The sequence below is a fragment of the Cupressus sempervirens genome, chromosome 11 (assembly GCF_028749045.1).
Source record: "Cupressus sempervirens isolate cs-2001-9-10 chromosome 11, ASM2874904v1, whole genome shotgun sequence".
Classification (NCBI taxonomy): Eukaryota; Viridiplantae; Streptophyta; class Pinopsida; order Cupressales; family Cupressaceae; genus Cupressus; species Cupressus sempervirens.
The window spans coordinates 185,316,718-185,339,562 of record NC_143128.1 but is presented as its reverse complement, the minus strand read 5'-3'; the positions used below and the strand labels follow the sequence as shown (position 1 = coordinate 185,339,562).

General features: G+C 36.1%; 1 protein-coding gene across 8 annotated transcripts in view; it reads right to left on the bottom strand.

Annotated features, from left to right (window-relative positions):
• Positions 1–921: 921 nt before the first annotated feature.
• LOC149528815 (homeobox-leucine zipper protein ATHB-15-like) overlaps positions 922–22,845 on the bottom strand; it is a 109,630-nt gene continuing 87,706 nt past the window's right edge. For 4 of the 8 annotated variants that reach the window (XM_089809102.1, XM_089809107.1, XM_089809108.1 and 1 more), the window contains 13 exons: positions 7,090–7,203; positions 6,845–6,928; positions 6,518–6,673; positions 6,350–6,424; positions 6,135–6,238; positions 5,806–6,001; positions 5,413–5,616; positions 5,243–5,317; positions 4,940–5,074; positions 4,532–4,857; positions 4,272–4,380; positions 1,656–1,805; positions 922–1,512 (listed from right to left, as the gene is read on the bottom strand). In XM_089809102.1, the coding sequence (XP_089665228.1) occupies positions 1,363–1,512; positions 1,656–1,805; positions 4,272–4,380; positions 4,532–4,857; positions 4,940–5,074; positions 5,243–5,317; positions 5,413–5,616; positions 5,806–6,001; positions 6,135–6,238; positions 6,350–6,424; positions 6,518–6,673; positions 6,845–6,928; positions 7,090–7,203 (1,878 nt within the window). In that variant the 3' untranslated portion in view covers positions 922–1,362. The remainder of the gene's footprint in view (positions 1,513–1,655; positions 1,806–4,271; positions 4,381–4,531; positions 4,858–4,939; positions 5,075–5,242; positions 5,318–5,412; positions 5,617–5,805; positions 6,002–6,134; positions 6,239–6,349; positions 6,425–6,517; positions 6,674–6,844; positions 6,929–7,089; positions 7,204–22,845) is intronic. The other 4 variants (XM_089809105.1, XM_089809109.1, XM_089809106.1 and 1 more) reach the window with 1 other exon arrangement.

Below are 22,845 nucleotides of genomic sequence, written 5' to 3'. Positions count from 1 at the left end.
GAAATAAGTTGTCCATAAAGGGATCGATAAACCATTATGCTCTTCAAATCCTTGATTACACTATCGGATCTTTTAAAAATTTGCACAGGTGTTTTATTTAACTACTACACTACTTGCATAAATGAGACGAATATTAGTCCTCGTACATATTTGGCTAAAATGGCTAAAATGTTTCATAGCATTTATCCTCAACAAAAACATATAGACCTTATGGTGGATTATGTGATGTCGCATGGTATTTGGGGAGTCGCATTGGAGCTTTCAAGCAACCTATATATGATTACTGAGCAACGGTTTAGATGAATATGGTAAGTTGGCAATACCATCATAAAGGAGGTCTACAGCCGAACGCTAGTTGCTGCAGAGATTGCCATAGGGTGGCTCAATTCCCATGGCAACTCCTGGTACTAGTGTTGGAATATAACACCCCAGATTGACCAAAAGGTGAATCAAAGTCCACAGTTCTATAAAGTGGAGCTAATAAACTCAGACTGCGCTACTGAATGCACAACTGGAAAATCAATTATGAATTAGCACATCCAAGTACCCTTGGCCTCAAAATGTGAATAAATGTAGAAAATCTGAAGAAAAAAGACGCTAAACTTGAAGCAGTTAAACCCAAGAACCATATTAAGTTTAATACTAAACGATAAAGCGTCTTGATTTGAAATGCAATACAGAAAAAGAAGAATTTGAAAATGTAAACATTTTACTCCAGGGATGGTTTAAGTCTATTAATTGTAATACCATTGGTATGCACGTTATGGCTTAAAGCTTATTCCAGGATCAGCATTTGTAATTTGACATTCAATATCTTGATTTGTGAAAGTTGGACATGTTTAAAATTGAACAGCAACATACAAAATGAAACTAGAAAAATGTAATTCTTGGTGTTATTTCCCATGCATTTCTACTACCCTGTTAGGAAGACCAATAGTCAATATATTATAGATAACAGTCAATGATAGAATTGTGAAGGCCAATGAATGAAATTGAAAAATCAAAATACATAGCATGGGCCTCAAGAATAGATGGTTTAAAATCGAACTGCCCAACCTGAATCATCACCTCCAACCTTTTTTGACTACATTTTGTTACCTTTATGACAAGCTACAGCTCACTTTATTACTCATGATAATATACAATCAAAAATGCCTAGGTCGTCCAGGAAATCATGTATGTCCCTTTCCTTTTTTGTCCATTTTGCATTCCTTTCCGTATTTGTCAATTTCACAGCATATCCATTGTAAAAAGCTTGATCTCTGTTTTAAGGAACAGTGACCTCATGCTTCTGACTTTCAAAGAGGATGGTAATAGCCTGTACATATATTGTGGTTAAGCATGAGATTCAGCATCCACATTTTATTGTAGAAATGACCAATTCATAAACATTATTGCAACAAAGTCTGTGTTGCTGTTGCCATCTAGAACATCCCAAGCCACTGCTCGTTCAAAAGCAACAGCCCTACCCTTGCTGGAGACTCGAACACCTGCTGGAATGTAAGAATATCCCTGAAGAAAAGTGAAAAAACAGTGTTCTTAGCCTCCAAAGCCACAAAAAAGGAATCTCAAAGGACCCAGAACATTTAAGATATATTAATGTTGTACAGTAAATATGAAGCTATACTACCACTGTTCGTATCATTTCCACCCACCTGATGGAGGACTTGAAACAAGTCCTTGTAAGCAATTTCTCTCTCACTCTCAGGAATGGTTTTTTCCCAGGGAAGTCCTGGCAAAGAATCTTCAGTGCTTTCCAGCATGCGTAATCCTGCCTGGTTTGCAAAAACATACTCGGGAATGTTCTGGCAATCAGAAACACCATTAGCGTTATAAATTCCCATCCACAAGTATTACTAATTTTTGGTGAAGGCAACAATTGCGCTGGCTATGTAGTTTGATAAGTAAAAGAACATATTTTATATATATATATATATATATATATGTATGTATGTATGTATGTGATAGTATTACTCAAATTTCCTTCTAAAGTTAAAACCTTAGTTACTGTAAGTCACATCCTAGAGGTGTGAACCAGGTCCAGATGCGATGTGGTCCAGATGCACCCTCCAGATGCAGTCTGCATGCATCCCAAATGCACATCAGGACTAAAGATGTGCACAAAAGCATCTGGAATGTATCCAAAAACCAGGATGCACATCCAGAGCGTGTCCTGGCGCATCCACAGGCTAGTCACAAAGAGTGACTTTAAAACTAAAAAGTGACTTAAAACACAATAAATAAATAAACAACTTAGCTTTTCTTTTTTGGGCACCATGGAATTTTTGTGGTTTTCAAGGTCTTAATTTGGTCTTGACACTGCCCCCAAGCCCCCACAATGGGGGCTACCCCTTAACCACTGAAGGTGCTGTCCATTGACCCCGGCTGGAGTGTTATCCCCAGACCCCACTTGCTTTTTTAAGCACATTATAACTTTGAGTTTATTTGATGATGTTATTGTGTCTTTAACGTTTGGCATTTGGTATCGATCAATGATGAAGTAACATACTATCAAATGATTTAGTTTTACAATTCTGTTTATTTGTTTAAATTTTTTGTATATATATATATACACCCAAACTCCAAAAAAATGGCACATACCCACATACAAGGTTCTCAAACCCATACCCAAATCAGTAACTTTGGTTGGTACAGAATGTGGTGTACAACTGCTGAGATATCTTTAGGAATGATAGTATTACATAGTACTCAAGGCACATCTGTAAGTTTTCCAAAATCTAAACAAATACGTCGGCCACTTCAAATGTAAAAGTCGTATTATTCAAGAGACACGGTAGGATAAACACAATTGAAATTTGTAAGTTAATAATTTCAAGAAAATTTGGAAAGTTGGGAGAAGCAGATCAAGCCAATAAAAGGTTTTAAATTTTACAGTTGATACCCATTAGGAGCGGTGGTATTTTTTTTTATCTTGTGATATCAAGAACTAGAAGCTTTTGTTATAGGATACTTCTGGAATTTTCATGGTGGACAAATTTTCCTAGCTAAAAGTTCCTACATTTTGGTGGAGGTTCTGAATGATTGATGAAACTGATCACCAATTTCTGCTAGCTCCAGATATGTTACATCAATAACCATGGGAACAAAAATCAACCAGAAAAAGTAAATATCCAAATAGATAGTTCAAGAATCAAAAGAAACATTCAAGTAGCTAGTAAGCAAATTATTGCCAAACAGGCACATGAATATTGTATTTAATTTAATATAGTATGACAGAGTTGTGGGATAAGGATGTGGTTTATTTAGAAATGCATTAAGCTACAAGGTGAATCAATAATTTTGAGGTCCAGAGGAGAATACCAAGTCCTGTTGTTTACCTTCAACTGGGATGTTATGTTGTCTTTCCCTGTTCGTCTTGTTAATATAATTGATTACAACAAAAAATAAGAAGAGAATTCTGAGGCTAAGTTGCCGATTTAGGTTCAGGCACAGGATACAGGTGCACACATATGGAAAAAAAAATGCGGTAAAGGTACAGGTATGGTTACGGGTTCGTCCAATGCGTGCACATATATCTATGCATTTAAAATATACATATATTGTAAATGCATAAATATGAAAACAAGATTGATTATCATAAATCAATAATTGCCAATATAATTATAAATAAAATACCTCGTATCATATTCATAAGTCACAAAATGAATGCTCAAGTTTCAAAATGTTGTTACAGAATGAAAATTTAAATTACAATTGACATGTAATATTCATATTTTCTTCATCAGATGCATCGTAGACAGAGAGATTCACTTAGTATATACATACAAAGTTATGATGAGAGTTTTGAATTACCGCGTATTTTATTTCATATGCACGCACATATTTTGGTATATTTGCTTGGGTACGGCCCTCGGGTACTTCCTAGGTGCCTGGGTTCACTGTGGGTCCTTCACAGAACGATCCATAGAGAACACATTCACCCAGGAAGAACCTGAACAGTACCAATACACGAACCATACCAGTACCAGGACCCAGGCTTTATCAGCGGTACCCAGTAACTTAGTTCTGGGAAATTCATGATCAAGAAACATTTATTATAGCAGCACGATATTAAATTGGTAAGGAGATCATAAAAATTACAAAGTTCCGTTTAATGTTCTATTGTTTTAACTTTAAGTTTAAAATATGTTTCATTGTAAATTGTACATTTATATTTAAATCCAAATTTGAAATATTTGAGAAAGGGGGGGCGGTTGGGAATGATCAGCCCAATATGGTTTAAGCAAAGAAATATGCCTCTGCATAGTTACCTTCGAAGCACAGCATACTATTGCGTCCTGATGACTCCAAAAGGCCCTGAATATAACATCAGAATTTGCAGAATCCCCTGTTTTAAAGAGGTCCATACCAAAGCAGCTCCTATGATAAAAAATAAAAAATTAAGTCATTGACATAAAGAAAACACATGTTTAACAAGTATATAAATGCCTTGAAGCACTCTTCTTTCTATCCTAGAGCCTTCCTTGAGTTCTGGGCTATAAATACTAATATATAGAAACTGGTAGCATACCTGTATTTCTGTGTCATCGCATGAACCAACATTTTAGATTCTAAGCTGAAAACATATGGCCTTATCCCCATCTGTGAAGTTCTACAAGCAGGCCTAAGCAAAAGGACTGCTTTTTTGACAAATTCAAGAACTCGTTGAGCATAATGATGTGCCTTCAATGCAACAAGATCTCGTGTTTCTGCTTCATAAGTCCACTGAAATGCTACTGTTAGTACAGATGAATAGAAGCAAACATCAAACTCTCCAGAAGAATGGAGTCGACGTGCTTCAGACCCGCCCTCTAAATGCGAGGTCAAATCTAAAGTCCGTGAGAGGCTGCACTGATCCTGCAATTACAACAGATCAGAATGTTCTAGTATTTTACGTATAAGCCAATCCAGACAAACTTTACTCGTCAAGGAGGATTACCATGTAAGTATCTATAGTTATTATACGAAATCCTGATGGCAGTAGAGGAAGGTCATCGGACAATGAAGAATCAACCGGTGCAAATACAAGTTGCGCCCAACCTCTAGATGTAGTCTCAGTTAAACCATTGCATTGCTTCAGAAAATCAACAAAAAATATGTGTTAGATGCTGCATAGTCCAATAACCATCACAACCCCACCCCATTTGTTCAAGCTTTATGTTAAAAATAAACACTATTGTTGTTTGCTCATTAACATTTCACTGTAACACTTACGTAAACATAAAAGCTTATATAAAATTACCTGCAAAATAAATGCTTCATTTGGTGCAATATCATTCTCTTGTCCAGAACTCTCTAACTTTATCAATTCTAAAAACTGCAAAATAATTTATCAAATTGCAAACTGAGAAACAGATCTGAGATGGTACCTGAAAACTCAATTCAACAGAAATCTCTAATCCAGGTGCTTACCTCATCCTGGTTAACTCGCCGGCTTACCTCATCCTGGTTCACTGGCCGGGTGAAAGGCATGAAAACCTGCCTCAAATTATTACAAAAAGTTGATGTTTCTAGACTTCCATGAAAAGGTCCTTTATAATTGAATTCGGGTTCGGAATTTGCCCACTCAATTCGCTTTTCCCGCAGAAAACGGGCCAGTATCGATGGAGAGACTTCCTGAAGACCATAATGCTACGTCCATTAGCTATCACATCCAGGCAACTGCTTGTCAAGCTATTTCAAGCTCAACATCAGAGTGGATCTTTTACAGAACCCATAATAGCTTAAAATATTTCTACAAATGATAATTCCACAAATATTTCAACATCAATAACCTAACCAAATTTTTGAAGCAATGTTCACAACCTGTAAAAGCAGGGAGGCTTTGACACACAAAATACCCATGTCTGTTGAGGATGGACTGTTTAACATCGGTATCTCATTCTGTGTTGTTTTACAATTTGACAAAGGTTTTATACATATAGCAATATCTCCCATTCCATCTTTTGATAATGAAATCCAGCCATCATCAGGCAATGCACTGACTGCCTCATTAAAGCCCCTGCAAATAATTTCTACCCTCATTTTGGCATAAAACTTCAAATGTCTATCTAAAGTAGAGAAATTATATTTGACAAACATTGCTTGTTTCTAAGTTCCAACAAACTTTATGCCTCCAAGATGCTTAGTCTCACCTGCAGAGACGTTGACTATATGAGCGTACATCATATGGCTGTTGGATTTTCTGGGATAAGGCACTTGTTTCAGGTTGGATTATAGCTTGAAGATGACAAGATGCCTGAAGGATGTGATCTATATTAGTAAGAATTAAGAAATCAATATAAACCATTCATATTAAAGTAATTTCAATCAAATATGAGAGAACCAAATGCTATAAACATGCTCTCACCTCTAGTGCCATCTTCTGTACAAAAAATGTTGAAGACTCATATAAGGGATGCAGTAATTTAGGTACGGTAGAGGCCTGCCAATTCACAAAACAAATCCATGAATACACTCACTCTTAAATAGATATAAACCGAAGAATAAAAATAAGTAAACTGCAAACAACATACACCTTCAAATCTCTGTGGTCAACCATAATCACCAGTGATCCTCTGCCTTGACAAGGTTGAATAAGGAACCCACTAGGTAAGATATCACTATGAACAAAACTTTGTGACTGAGATATCAGAGGTGGGCCTTGTGCAGTAGGCAGAGATCTTTCACAGATCTATTGTGAGCAAGTTGTACCACAAACCAATTAAAACACTGATTAATTGAAGATTTTAGCAGTATAAATAAGAGAAATGTCAAAGAAGGTTCCTCAAAAGCACCAGCCAAAACACATTAATCGCACTCAACATTTTTTTCAGATAATAAGAATAAGGTCTGGCATGCATACCACAAAGCTTCCATCATCTAAATTCGACGTGTATCGTAATGTATAAGAACTCCTTGGCGGTGCAAGAGTTGTTGGAGCGTACATCTATAAGAAAATGTGGATACCCCAATAAGTAAAAAAAAACTTTGTATTCCTAAAGACAATCTAATGCCAGATGTATCCCTATAGAAGAAGATATCAACAAAGAGCTTTAACACCTCAACAGGAAATGGATAGAGCTGGCAAATATGAAATGTAGTTAGCACCTGTGTATATATGAATTCCACTATCTTTCCATTAGGTGAATGAAAAGTTCCCAGAACTTCCCTCTTCCGACAATCGTAGAGCCAGGAGGATTCATTGCGCAATACTTCTACAACCTGAACAAAAGTACCGAGTTTGTAACTTTCTCTTAACAATCACCAAATAATGCATTAAATTTTCAAGTCATTCACAAGTAAAAGAGTGCTACAACCAATGCATAAAACGAAAATCATATGATTTCTAAAAAATTGGGACTCTTCTCTGTGTAGATGCATTTTAAAGAAATGAAAACTTGTTGCATCCCTGCACCTTCTGGAGAGTATGAAGATGACTATAACAAAATATATATCAACTCTGATAATTCTAGAATATCAGAGGTTCAACATTTGTATGAATTTGATATATTTGAAAAACTAGGCAGTGACAACAATATATAAATATGCATGGTAAACTGTTAAAGTTTGTTTCAAATTTTGCCAGTAGTACATCAGATGATTGAACCTCCTTTTTAACTCACAGTCCATTGAATGAATAACTTGCCCATAGTGATTCGAAAAATGTCATCAAACCCATCTGAAAATGTAGACTACCTGACTTCGTCAAATGTGTCACAATTCCAGGTTTTGAGGGAAAGACAGCATTAGATTTATTTTTAGTTAGGTAAACCCACTTTTTAAATCCCTGAGATGATGGGGATTTACTGCCCGTAAAAAGCCCTTAGAATTAATCCTGAAGTAGTGGCAGTAAACTCATGCTACACCACATGGCAACCAACAGGAAAAGACAACATTGTAGACAAAGAATTTCAACTCGCAGGTGGAGGATCAAGATGACGATGGTTTATAGGTATTATGTAGATGCGCAATCTGTTATGCTAGGCTCCATAATCAGAAACTTGCTATGATTGAAGCAGTGTCACAAGAGGGTGCTACAATTGCCAGGGTACCATAATTCAATACTTCCTGTAATTGGTGTACATATAATATCACATAGTACACAACAGTTTAGACCAAATCAAAGGGTTCTTTTGATGGGAAGGCCACATTGTAAGCCAGGCTATGGGAAACTTTTGAGGCAGAGATGATCTTTGGTTAAGAAATGGTTGTCACCAAATTAATGTCAATGACTCCGAAAAATGTTTCCCCTCCCATTCCTAAATTCCTCAAATTTGAAGCTAATATAAATCAAAGTAACGAGTCTCGGACCCAGCCCGGACTCGGGAAGGGTAACTCAACTCGTGACCCAGCTCAGACTCACCTGTGACTCAGCAGCGACTCAGCAAAGTGACAAATCACTTGAAATTTAGAGATTTTTTAGGTTTTAAATAAATTCCATGCACCCATTATTGAATAAAGCTTAAAGACACAATAACATCATGAAATAGAAGGTAATTTGATCACATTCATAACATACATCAATTATGTAAGTACAAAGGTAAATTTTAGACGTATTAAGATAATTTTGAATACAAAAATTAAAAATCAGATGAGTCAGCCAAGTCAGCTAGGCGAGTCAGTCAAGTCAGCCAGCCGAGTCAGCTGAGTCTGGCGAGTCAGCCCAGTTGACCCACCGAGTCAGGGTCGCGGGTCATTTTGACCCGGTTGAGGTAACTCGACTCGCTGACTCGACCGACTCGCCCAACTCACCACCAGTCTCATTACTCTGATATAACTCTAAAGATCTCCCTAGCATGATTTTCCATTTAATTTTCTCTCGACCGAATCAAGGAGGCTCTGATCATTATTCTATCTCTGCAGCTAGGACGCAAATTTTAGTTATGAAACTGCTTTGTGCACACTGCATCATAAGTTGCACTCAAGGCATTTGTTGCTCACTTGTGCAAGATTTAACAATGAAGACTTATGTGGTGTTAAATATTCTTTCTTCTTCAAACCAAGTTACCTCAATAGGATAAAAATGTCTTATCAATATCACACAGGGTTGATCATGATGGTGGTGGTGACATTTTCAAGGATTTCCTTTTGTTTTATAGTATTCCATAACCATTGATCCCAAACCTCATACTCCATGATAAACATGACTTTTGATTTCTTTTCAGATTATAGAGATAGATGATAGGAATGATATCTAAGTCAAATTCTTTGTATCAAGGCTTTCTTGATCAAAACTTCATATCATGTGCACTTGATCAAGTTCCTACTTCAGTATCTCTCTTACTGATGAGTCTCATCTTTTTGAATCACTTAGGGCTCATCCATAGCATAAGTAATGCAATTCAATAGAGAATATCTTTTGTATTAGACGTTGCCAATTCTAATTATATTGGCTCTTCAGTTTCATCTTGTTGCCTCAAACTTTCAATTGCCTATATCTTTTTTTAAGAATTTCTATCATTTGACTAGAGAAAAAAGTATCAAGGAAGAATGATTACACTCTAGATGTCAAGCAAAGGGATATTCTCAGGGCAATCTTTATACAACCAACACTAACTCCTGTGATCCTAAGGTAAAGGATCTGCTTTACCAGTCCTAGTCAACCAGCAAATTAAAATCAGTTAACATTGTTTCTTTCAGAATCATCTTTTATTCTCTTATTGAATAGCTTCATTCGCCCCCAATATATTACTCTAATTCCATTCCCAGCCTTAAACTCCATTCAAAAGTGAAAAGCTTCCCAAGCAAGAATGCCAAGATGTCATCAAATCCCATCCCTCATTCGGCATTCCAATGCCATTCAATGTATAGATGATATAATTTTACACAAGAGAGCATACATCTAGAATGTGGTTGGAATCCTATTCTTTTATGTTGTTTCCAGCCAAAGAATCTCCTTGAAAATCATTCAAAAAAGGCCCTCCATGGTGAATCCATCATAAATATTATTTGTGATGGAATTTTAGTACAAATCCTTCGCTCATGGATTTTTTTCAGCCGAGGAAGGACTTTTAGTCCTCCCCTCGTTGTTCTCCTCTGCTTCTGGTTTTGCTTTTTGCCGGTCACCATTTGGTGTTCCTGTTGCTAGTAGTTTCCCTGGTTGGATTGGACCCTTTTAGTGGTCTCTTGTTAGACATAAATAAATTCATCTTATGTTATCTAAGACAAATCTTCAATTTTGGCAGATTTCGATTTGCCAAGGCTCCCCTCCACCAAACCCACCCCCACCAATATGCTAACCAGGGCTTTGACTTCCCTCCTGAAAAATAGAGAACTCAGGCACCATGCCCACCATATTTTTCTCCCAATTATAGCAGGACAAAGCCTTAACTTTTGGCTATTTCTCCTTCCCAACTCTTTGTCAAGAAAGACTAACAAGAAGCTTAGGGGTGTGCCTCAGTGAAGAATCAATAATCCTCACCGCTGTTTGGTTTCTTCAGATCTTGTGATTCCAGAGCACTTAAAAGGATTACAAAGTACATCCGAGTGTCTGTTGATTGTTAAATATTCTATCATCCATCAACCACATACACTTCCAAGTTCTCCTTTTCATTCTGCCCACTTCCTTTGTTATGCACAACACCATTTTTATTAGATAATATATTTTTACTATCCTGTCTATTATCATTTTAATAGTCAGTATTGTAAATCTTGTAAGTTTTAGGATGCTTCTAATATTCTTTTGTTACTAGAATGTTTCTTACAACAACGATTGTTTTGTAATATAAACATCGCCTTTGTACATTCTAGATGAGTGTTGCTCATTCTTTAAGTTATCCAGTATTCTACCAATTACCTGTGTAATATGGTATGAGCGCAGTGTTATTTTCCTTGAAAAAATTATAATTTTATTTTTGAGATTATTTGTTTTTAATTTTTCGCAAAATAAGCTTTTAGGGTTGCTGAAACCTGTCGACAAGATTGAAGGCCATTTTTGCAGAGAGATTTCTACTGTATTGACTTAGTGAAACACAATATTATGGTTTTGCCTCTGTTTTACAGTCATGGGTCTTTCTTAAACAAGGATTTTTTCCTCTGCAAACTGTCACTATTTTTCACAAATCGCAACCTTCCTCTCTGCGTTTTTCTTGTTCGAAAGTGGCCATTTCTTCTGTGCTCATGCTCAACAACCATTCTCCTGATTGTTTTCATCCTGCAGGTTAAAATTTTTGGGCCATTTCTTTTGCTCCAGCCATTCAAAATGACCATGCATCCGGTCTTTTTTTATTTGCGACCTGGTTTTACAGGTTTTTCTTGGAAAATGATGACCATGTCTTTAATTTTTTGGACCTGGCAACCAGTTTCATGATCAAGTTCTGTCCAAAACGGGATTCCAGCACCGTTTTTATTTTTATTTTTCAGCTCTCACGGCCATTTCTTGGTCATTTCTTGCTGCAACCATTTTTTGTTATATCCTACAGACCTTTCTTTACTGCTCAGGTTTGTAGTGCCTCAGTTTTTCTCAGATCTGTGCGAGCTAGACACCTAGGATTTTCTCTGCAGCTTCCATTTTTTCAGTAAACAGTAAAACCAAGACCCGATTATTTGCAGCTTTTCTCCATAGTTTCTAAGTCTTCATCTTATTTTCTGGGTCTTCCAAAACTCTTGCATTGGGATCTGTGCCTAGCAGTCTACTGCACAACCTTGAAATCAATGTATGCTTTCTGCCTCAGGCTTATTCAAAATGTGATTTTCGTGTATTGAGCATATTCTGCCTCAATATTCGTGTTGCCTTCCAGTTAACCAATTATATACTTTTGTATTCTGCAATGGCATCTCTGACAAATATATAGCTCGAGGAATGTTAAAAATTCAACAGAAGAAACTATAATAGTTGGAAGCTAAGTTGCCGGTTTGGATTCTGGTACAGATGCGGGTTCGAGATTTGGGTTCGAAATTCATCCAAATATTTTTTGGGTTGGGGTCAGATTCGTTTTGGGTTCTTCCGTACAAAAAAATATCTTCTAAAAATATATATGTGTGCGTGTGTGTATGCAACAACAAATAAGACCATACACCACTCTGCTAATAGTAAAGCAACATAGTAAAATACACCACCATATCTATGTTTCAATATAATAGGATATTAATTGCATTATTTAGCCATACATACAACATCATACACTTGCTTGGTCGCATGCGACATATTTCCATATCAGGGGACAGTTTGAGAATGAAAGGAATCACCAAAAGATGAGTGCAGTTATCTGATTTTTCTTTTATATTGGTTAGAGGATTTCCAACCAAGCTAGATCGAAAGTTGAGATTCAAATTTGAAGCAATGGATTCAAAGAATATATCTTAGTTTTTATAAAGAAATTCCTCTATAATTGGCAATTTGGACTTCACCACTTGTCAATTTGGATTTCCTCGATAAGCAAGTTTTCATTTTCATTCACTAATGCATAAATGACAATAAACCATATTTCTTGGCCTTTTTAGTGGTCACTTTTAGGGTTGGGAGGATCGAATAAACCAAATTAGGAAAAAAAAAACATTTTTAAAAGGTAAAAACAATTTGTTTTGAGACCAAATTCAGCTTGGGTTCGGCTCTTGGGCAGAAAATTCTTCTAAATTTGCTCTGAATTCTGCCATTTGGAAAGTATTTGACAAGGACCAGACTTTGGACAGAATTGAACCAGACTTTGAGGGTTGCTGGAGAGAATCTGGTAACTTAGCTTGGAAGCAATGTATGATGACAATCTCTCAATACAGATGTCTTGACAAAATTGTTTTGGGCAAGACTGATCGTCCTACAGATGAAGGCAAAGAGCATGGCAAACTTGATGAGCAAAATCGAGAAGCTGTCATGCTCATCAAACTTCCTGTCATTTATGATCAATTGTCACAGGTTCCTTTTGGCAAAACAACAACAGAAAATTGAAGCCGTCTAAAAAGGTTTGCATGAAACCTCTGACAAGAGTCATGCATTCTTCTTGAAGAAATACTCTTCACCATCATGATGGATGAACAGGTGTCCTTGCAGAATCATCTCAATAAAATCAAGGACACGCGAAATCAGTTGGAAGTCATTGAACAAGAAAATGGAAGAAGACATGGTGACAATCACCCTAAAGAGTCTATCATCTTCCTATCAGCACTTTGTTGAAACTCTTAAAATTGCTTCCACTCATGCTCTGCATAATGCATTTACAACAAGATTGTTGGAAACAAGAATTTGGCAGTGGTACCAATTCATCTTCAAACACAAACTTTCTCAGCTCACTTTGTTGATAAGGATAAAAGGAACTATCAATTCTCTCAGACTTCTCAGCAGAATCCCCCTACTCGGTCATTAAAAGGCGCAAAGAAGAAAAATATTAAGTGCGAGTACTGTCATAAGTTAGGTCATATGAAGTTAGAGTGGAGTAAACAATTAGTTGCTCAAGACAAGAAATATGGTTCACAACATAAAGCACATGTTGCGGAGCACATTGAGCAAGGTGAGTCTGGCATATTGATTTTGGTGCCTCCAGCCACTCCACTAATCATCAGGATTGGTTCACATATTTTCAACCATTCTCAAATTCAATTTTTTGGAGGGGAAGAGTACACTGCTGTCGGAAAAGGCAATATACAAATTCAGTCGAGAGCATGGAAACTGATTTGCCTTGATATGTACTATGTTCGAAGAATGCAACTTAATCTTCTCTCAATCAGTCAAATTTTGAGATATTCCCCTCAGCTAGACATGACATTCAGTTCAAATAAGTGCAGTATCATGGATCAAGAGACTATCAACCATTGTTGTCGACATTGAGAATCATGATCTTCTCAGACTTATTATAGCAGCCCAACACTCCTCTATTCACAGACTCTGGCATCAATGGTATGAGCACTTAAATTTGCACTATCTTTCTCAGCTTGCTCAAGAAGATCTTGTTATTGGACTATCGGAGATTCAGACTCAAAACCTTGGAGTTTGCGGAGCATGTTAGGCTGGGAAGCAGCATCACACTCCTTTTTCAGATGGTGACTCCTAGGAAGCTTCTAAGGTATTCTAATTAGTTCATATTAATAGCTACAGACCTATGACTACTCCTTTTGTTACTAGTTCCAATTTGTTGATGATTTCAGTCTGGGTGTATTTTCTTTCTCAAAAATCAGAGGTTTATTTTGATTCAAAAGTTCAACATCTTACTCTTAGAACTGACAATGGGAGCAAATTATGTTCCTTTGCCTTCTCCCATTTCTGTGAATATGGCATAAAGTGCCAATTAACACCCTACACCCATCAACAAAACAATTCTGTTGAGCATAGAAACCACACAATCACCAAAATGGCCTAGTCTACTGTTACATCCCAATTTGTGCCCAATTTTAAAATTGCTTACATAGTCGTTAAAGCTTTCATGTGAAGTCAGTTGATAGTTAAAATTAGCTATGATCATGTGAAATGGTAAGATGGTTAATTGTCAGAATTTCATATGAAGATGACATGTTATTTATTCGTTATGGTGTTATATTGTTATTTGGAAATATTGGAAAGATTGTTTGCTTGTTCATAAGAAGTGAAATAGTAGTTGGCTGTTATGATGTTTTTATAATCAATAACTAGTTATAATGAATTATGATTCTTTGAGGAATATGATATTATCACAGAGAAATTCTTCTTGCAAGATCACGTCGAATGGGGGAAGTATTGCCAAGGAAGGAATTAGGTGAGGGAGACCACTTCAACTATGAGTTGACAAGTATGAAATCTAACCACCAAGGCTAAGGGGTAAAACGGCTAGGCAAGCAAGAGTATATTATGAACCAGAGTATTTTTTAGTGGCTAATATTTGCCACTTGACTAATTTTAGAAAATTTTGGCTAATAATAGTTCTTAAAAAATTTAAAATTGCCACATTTTTATAAAATTTAGTTCGAAAAATATTTAAATAATTTAAGATTTGCCAATTAAATAATAGAAATTATTTTATTTTTTAAAATAATGTAAGATTCGCCAATATTTTTTTATCTTTCTTTGGAGGGGAGTTGCTTAAAGTTTAAGGTCAATAAATATTCATTACCAAGAAAAATCACTAAACATCTAATAGTACAATAGTACCATATCATCTACATATACTTGTATACGTTTAATTCAGCCATACATACAAGCATATATGTGCGTGTGTGTGTATTTGTATGTATGGCTGAATTAAGTGTATGTATATGTCCACATAATATAAGATGTATATGTTAAATGCATTGTTAATATACCACACATATGTGTGTGTACATACGTACACAAGTATAGGTAGGTGGCGAATGACACTATTATACTAAAGTATTAAGTATTAATTAATATTTCTTGGCAATAAGTTTATCTTTCACCTTGAGCGGCCACATTTCTATAATGTTCTCATTAGCCTTGTATTATTTTGTTTGTGGGCGGCCATATTACTATTATTTTAATTGCCACATTCCATGAATCTTGTAACTCTTGTCACCCTTGCAATCTTGCTTGTAACTAAGCATGTAGCCGAGAAGGCTATGTTTTTGTGCGATAGCTCATTGCAAGCTTATAATATTTTCTCATCTTGGCAAACGGAGTTACCACCTCCTTTTGATCTCTTTTCTACTCTCAATATTCATGTGACTTGATACACCGCTCTACAGGCATAGCAATCAAACATATTCATACTTCAGTGCATAGTCTATCATTGGTAAATTAAATCCTTTTGGAGTTAGGCATTTCGTGCAGTATCAATTGTTGTTCATACCGTGCAAGTCAACCAATAATCAAGTCATGTTGTTACCTCTGTTTTCATGTGAATATATTCTGCAAATAAATCGTGAGACATGGCAAAAGCCATTTGAAGATCTCATAATGTCATTGTATTGATTATGAATGAATCGATGTTCACTCCTTATGTATGTATGAATGTGTTGAACTACAATATCACTCATCGAAGGAAAGTTTCTTTCTGAAATATAACCGGTGAGGGTGCAACTTACACAAGGGTATTTGAAACATACTTACTATGACAAGAGATATGCACCTTGTAGATCAAGATTTGTAAATGTTCAAAACTTCTATACCAATTTGTAATGGCAAGCCAGAATAGCTAAGTACTTAGATAATTAAAGGAAACTATCTTTATGTTGTCAGTGCCAGAATGGCAAATATATTCGTTGTTTATATGAATGCTTAAACATTTTCAAATATCTTTTTGTAACGCCAACGTCAGAATGGCAGAGGATTTGGCTATGCATATAATGCTTTTTAAAATTCAGAATTTTTTTTATATTTGCCAAAGCCAGTTATGCAGATTTATTGGTTGTGATTACAAGTATTCATACATCCACCCAATGAATCATCTAGGAAGACCAGCATGGTCGAGATGAAGGGTGTGAGAAAGAATTGAACAAGTCGATACTCTTGCATGATAAAAAGAATCATTAGTAACTAAAACAATCAATGTGTTTTGATTAAGAACCAGTGTCAACTCACAATAGTCCTTAGTATAGTCTTGTTGTCAAGTTGAACAGTGGGTGATCGGATACATAGTGCCCTCACAAATCCTAAGCCAAGGTAGGTTAGTGGCATGCTTGTTGTTGTGATCACTAGAGGTCAAAGTGCTAATAGTCGATAGATGGGTGTATGGAAGGCATACTAAACCTAACTAATTGTTTAGCCGACGCTCTAATACTAGGATGCTCAGTGCCCTAAGCCTGATTCCTAGGGTAGGGAGGGCCTTTCTTGGTAGAGATTGTGTGGGGGTAATTAGAGGTCCGCGGTTGGGAGGTTAAGCCCAATGGCAATGCTTCTCCTCTTCTCCAATAGCCAAGGCTTGTACAACTCAGGATCAAAGTCATTATACAATCCATCTACAAATCAAGTACTTTACTTCACATTTATGTCTTGCAATTTCAGTTAAGAATTTAGTTAGAAGAATTGTTAGTTTCACTTTCTATAGATTAAAGCAGTCAATTAGTCATTTACTTGTTTATGTTTCAATGGAAGGAAAAAGATATAAACACGTAAGTAGTTATTACTGTCTTCATGTTATATTGAAAAGAATGTAATTCTTAGATATTTCCAATTTATTTAATTAGTATGAAATTTCAGCATGTTACATCTACACTTGAATACAAGAATGTTCTAAAGAAATTTTGGGCTGAAGCACTTCATATTGTCGTCTATCTTCTTGACTGCTCTCCTACAATAGTTGTCAAGAAGCAAACTCCAGAAGAGATCTGGTCAAGTTGTAAGCCCAAAATCAGTCATCTCAAAGTTTTGGCTCCATTGCTTTTGTCTGGATCACTAGTAAATGCACCAAGTTAGATGCCAAGAGCTTAAAACTCATGCTAACCGGCTACAATGATAATCACAAATCCTGCCACTTAACATCAAGACTAATCATCTCATCTTCAGCTATGATGAGGTATTTGACGAGGAACGGGGCCATCTGAACCCTCTCATCCAATTTTGGATTCTAAGGATTAATCTCTCAAAGCTCAAGAGTTGGGTGTCCATCTTCCATTAGATCCACCTGATATGAAGGCTCCAACTATTTCGTGTTCTTGCCTCTCCACCAATTCCTTCTCCTATAGGATCATCCAAACATGCAACTACACCGCCTGATTTTCCTCAGGATTCATATGATCTTTTGTTTAATGATGATGATCCGATTGAACCTCCTACTTCTGATGTTGGCAATTCCATTCTCCAACCTAAATAATGGGCTAACACGATTGGTGATCTTCGGGATGATGAGCTTATCGAGGGTAGAACTACTTGGAAGAAGAGCAATTTCCCTAGTTCTATAAATTTTGGCCAACATTCATAGTGTGTATGGACCTCAAACACACACAAAGGCAAAAGGGATACCTGAGTGGGGCAAAGCTATGAAGATTGAGCATCATAATCTATTAAAAAATAACACTTGGGTTCTGTCAAGTCCTCCTTCAGGAAAGTAACACATCATGTGTAAATGGGTCTACAAAATCAAATCCCAGGTTGATGGTATTTTAGGTAAGTACAAGGCTCGTCTTGTTGTCAAAGTCTTTCTCAACATAAAGGAATTGATTATGAGGAGACCTTCACTTCGGTAGCAAAAATAAGAACCATTAAATTAGTCCTAGCCATCACAGCTCATTATGGTTGGAATGTCCATCAAATGGACATCAAGAATGCCTTACTAAATGGTGAGTTAGAAGAAGATGTTTGCATGACACAATCTCCTGGATTCAAGGTTATTGGTAAAATGCTATGTACTTAAATTGGTGAAAGCAATCTATGGCCTCAATCAGGGTCCTCAAGCATACTACATTAAATTTTTAAGTACCTCACAGATCAAGGCTTCCAAAGGAGTCATCCTGATTTGAATCTGTATGTCAAGACTACTAGAAGTATCATCATCCTTTTGGTTATTTATGTTGATGATCTGATCATCACTGGCAGTTTGGCATCTCTAATTCGAGAAATCAAAAGGAATTTATGCTAATCTTTTGATATGACCAGCTTCTGCACTATTGCCTAAGTGTCAAGGTTTCACAACAGTCACATGGCATCTTCATCTCTCAAACTAAGTATACATGTGCCCTACTCGACAAATTCAGAATGCAGGACTACAAACCTGCATCTACACCTATGGAATTTGGTCAAAAGTCATCTGCCAAATCTGGTTCTCCTATTGAGAATGAATCAGCATTTAGGCAACTAGTGGGCAATTTGATCTATCTAACCGCCACTAGATTTGATCTCAGCTTTCCAATGAGTTACATATCTCGCTTCATGATGACTCCTACTTCAAATCATTGGGCTGCAGCGAAGCACATCCTGCACTATGTGAGGAGGCTCGAGATATTGGGAACCTCTATGAACGAACCAAAGATCCCTCCCTCATTGATTACACAAACTCGGATTGGGAAGGCTCTATTGATGATAAAAAAATCCACTTCCAAGTTTGTCTTCAATTTGAGCACAAGTGCTATCACTTGGACCATAAGAAGCAGCAGTTTATATATCTTTTCTCAATAGGAGCTGAATATCAGGAAACAGTCAAAGCAGGTTGTGAGGCAAATTAGCTACGAAGGATGCTTTCTGACATCCATATGTCTCGGGCAGGCCCTTCACCCTTCTTCTGTGACAATCAAGGGGTCCTCATACTTGCCAAAAAGTCTAATCTACCATGAGCTAACCAAGCATATTGACATTCATTGTCACTTTGTCCATCAGCTGGTTGAAGATGGATCTGTAGATTTGCAATATGTTCCTACAGTAGATCAGACTGTTGATATTCTCACAAGTCCCTACTTCCAGAGAAGTTTGTTAAGTCCAGAGGTCTCCTTGGTGTCATAGACAGAATGACCATTAAGAGATGGTATATCCTATTTATTATTATTTTAATAGTCAATATTGTTAATCTTGTAAATAATAGAATGTTTCTAATATTCTTTCATTATTAGAATGTTTCTAATAATGACGATTGTTTCGTAATAGAAACGCTGTCTTTATAAACTATAAATGAGCATCTTGCTCATTCTTTAATTTATCCAATATTTTCACAACACAAGATCCTGTCATTATAGTTTTCTTCATTCACATTTAGCATTTGAAAGCGTTCAATTTTAATATTTAAAAGACAACAATTTCATTTTGATAATTATCTACACTGAAGGCAAACCATGTTTCATGAAATATTTTTAAAAATAAAATAAAATCACAAACAATTTGATTGACAACCAACAGGTATCATCCAGAATTTGTAGATGGTGAGCAGAGTCTTCATTTTTCAAAGCTTTAGTCCTCATTAACTTGTACATCCTCTTTTTCACCTTTTGTGGTTTCACCTAATGCTTAATTTATAATTAAATTTAGTTTAGGGGTACAAAGTTCAAGTGCCATTCCCAGAAAAGTACAGGATAGTAAGTTGTACAACTGTGAAATCACTATGAAATATTATTGTTTTCCCAAATTGAATGCATATCTCATCAAATAACGCTCACTTCACACATATTTTACACTTTCTAATTGAACACTTTTTATCACATGTCAGAATTACTAAGATGAATAGTATACTTCCATTTCCAAAAACACAGCCGTCATGAACTATACACATCACAGCCAAACAGTTAATTACTTTTCTCCCTATTCAATGAACTACTCGAGAACAATCATAAACTTGTGAATCTCCACCATGTACAAAAGTAATAGCAACAATAAATGGTTCTTTTCTCGCCACCAACAATCCTAGGATGGTGCTGAAGAAACCACCGAAATGTCCTCAAAGGATGTTGCTGTAATAGCTACTTAAGCTCTCAAAAATAGGTGCCATGCCACCAAACAATCAGAATATGTCATTGAAACGGCCACCCCATATATGCAAGGATTGACTGATGGAAGCTGCCTTATAACAGAAATATGGTGCCATGAAATCTGCCACAAACAAATTCCATTCTTTCTACAAGATCATATATTCCAAGTTGACGTTACTCAATAGATTCTTGATTTTTTTGCATCAGTGCTATTTCTGTTTTCCGGCTGCTCCTATTGCTGCTGCTGCCACCTTCTGTGCCAACTTTGATTCCCTTTCTGTGACACCTGCCAGAAGCCGATCCCATTGCCTTTCTACATTTTTAGAGAGCCCTCACAGAAACTAGAGAAGCCATATAAATTCTAAAGAAAGATTCACAAGTTCATATATGACAGAGCTTAAGTAGGGATGTGTCAATTCCTACTTGAGCTATGCTTTTCTTTACATGCAAAAGTTTGTTCAAAATGAGTTAGCCTTCAATGATGTCCCGCACACCAAGCAATAATTCTTTTAATTGATGACTCCATACCCCGGACAAGAAGTTTTCCAACTAGACAAATAGCAGAGTCATCTTATATCCACTAAGATTATATTGTTACGGAGTTTTCAATTTAAGTGTCTTTCAACCAAGGTTACAATACTTGCTGAAGCTCCCAGTTCCAAGTCAGAGCAGATCAAAATGAGACCTGATGGTTCATTTTACCAGACTCAGCAAGTCTGATTAAATGTAGCTGATTATGTTGAGGAATGTAGATCTGAGATAGTATGCAACAATATATTTTTATTTTAATCCAAACTGATCCTGTTTATACAGTTCTGCAACTGTATTATTTTCACTGATACATATATATATATATATATATATATATATATATATTTAGTAGACTAAATTTATATTTATATTTCTGCAGGTAATAACATTTGTATTGATCGATGGTTTCCCGGAAGTGATATGATACTGTGTGTGTTTGTGTGTATGTGTGTGTGAGTAGTCACACCCACATAGGGGTATGACTCTACGTGGCTCATAACCCTATGTGGTTGTGAGTATTCATTACAACTAATGTTAATAATAAACTCTGTGATCAGTGTGTACAACAAACGCATAACATACATGAGCGGTGGTGTGATTTATGACCACGATAATAACACTTCACTAGGAGTAATATAATATTTCATGATGTTGCTCGATTTCTTATTACAGTATTATTTGTGCAAATCAGTTACTAATCTGAATATATATATATAAGTTTATATACAAGTACATATACATATATTTATTACAAATCATCTGAATTATGATTTACATTATAAATCAATCCGACTGAAGCTACATCATTAACACTCCCTCTTAGCTAGGGAGGATTGAAATATCACGAACATCTCATAATGGTATTTGGAAGTTTTATGCATCACGAGACATCATCCAATTATTTCCCATATATTTTCTTGGTATGTGCACTAACATCAAGTCCATGACGCCTACCAAAAAATATATTCTCTATATCATATCCTAGAAAAGGATAAGTGTTGTCTGATCTCTGAGACAGCAACTAAATATAGTCCATCAGATTAACAACAGACTCATGATCCCCGGGATAGCAACTGAATGTAGTCCATCATGAATAGTCATTAGGTTGTCATGATCTCTGAGACAGCAAATTAATGTAGTCCATCCTGACAAGTATTGTGATCTCCAGGTCAGCAACTTAGTAAAGACCATCATTATAACAGGTCAAGCCACTGTTAAGAACGTCACCTTATAATAGCGACCTCAAAAAAGGCATCAATGAAAGATAGTCACCTTTCATGATATTTTACACATGCAAAAAAAGTAACTCATGTAATATTTAAAATTTTAAACAATATAATTGAATATTAAATTTAAACATAACCAAGACTCAATCTCGGGAATTACAATTACATTTTAATCATACCAAGTTTACCTCTAAATTGCTTCACTTTTAGTTTTGAGCGAAGTTTGGTAAATATATCAGCAGTTTGCTCATCAAAGTTGATGCATACCAACTTTATGACATTTATACCCACCATGTCCTTCATGTAGTGATAGGAATTCTCGATGTGCTTTGATTTGTTGTTGAAAACTCCATTTACTGATAGTTTTATGCAGCTTTGATTGTCACAATGTAAGACTGCAGGGTTCAAGGATTTTCCATATAATCCAACCTGTGACTTCATTAAACAAATTGCTTCTTGAACTCCCATAGAGGTGGCAATGTATTCTGCTTAAATAGAACTCTGTGCAACTGAGGATTGCTCCTGCTCAACCAAGATATCATTGCAGATCCTAAGTTGAAACAACATCCTGTAGTTTGTTTGTGATAAACAAAGATGTCGGTCCACTCTGAATCTAAATACCTACGAAGATGTATTTCAACATTGTCATACTTTAGATCAAATCCAATGGTTCCATCCAAGTATCTCAAAATGTGTTTCGCTACCATAAGATGAAATTTCTTGGGTCACACATGAACTGACTCAATGCATTTGTTGCATAACAGATGTCAGGACTAGTATTCATCAAATACATTAATGACCAATAATTTGTCTATAGTGTGTGGGACCTGTTGTCATGTCCCCTTCTCAATTTTAGTTC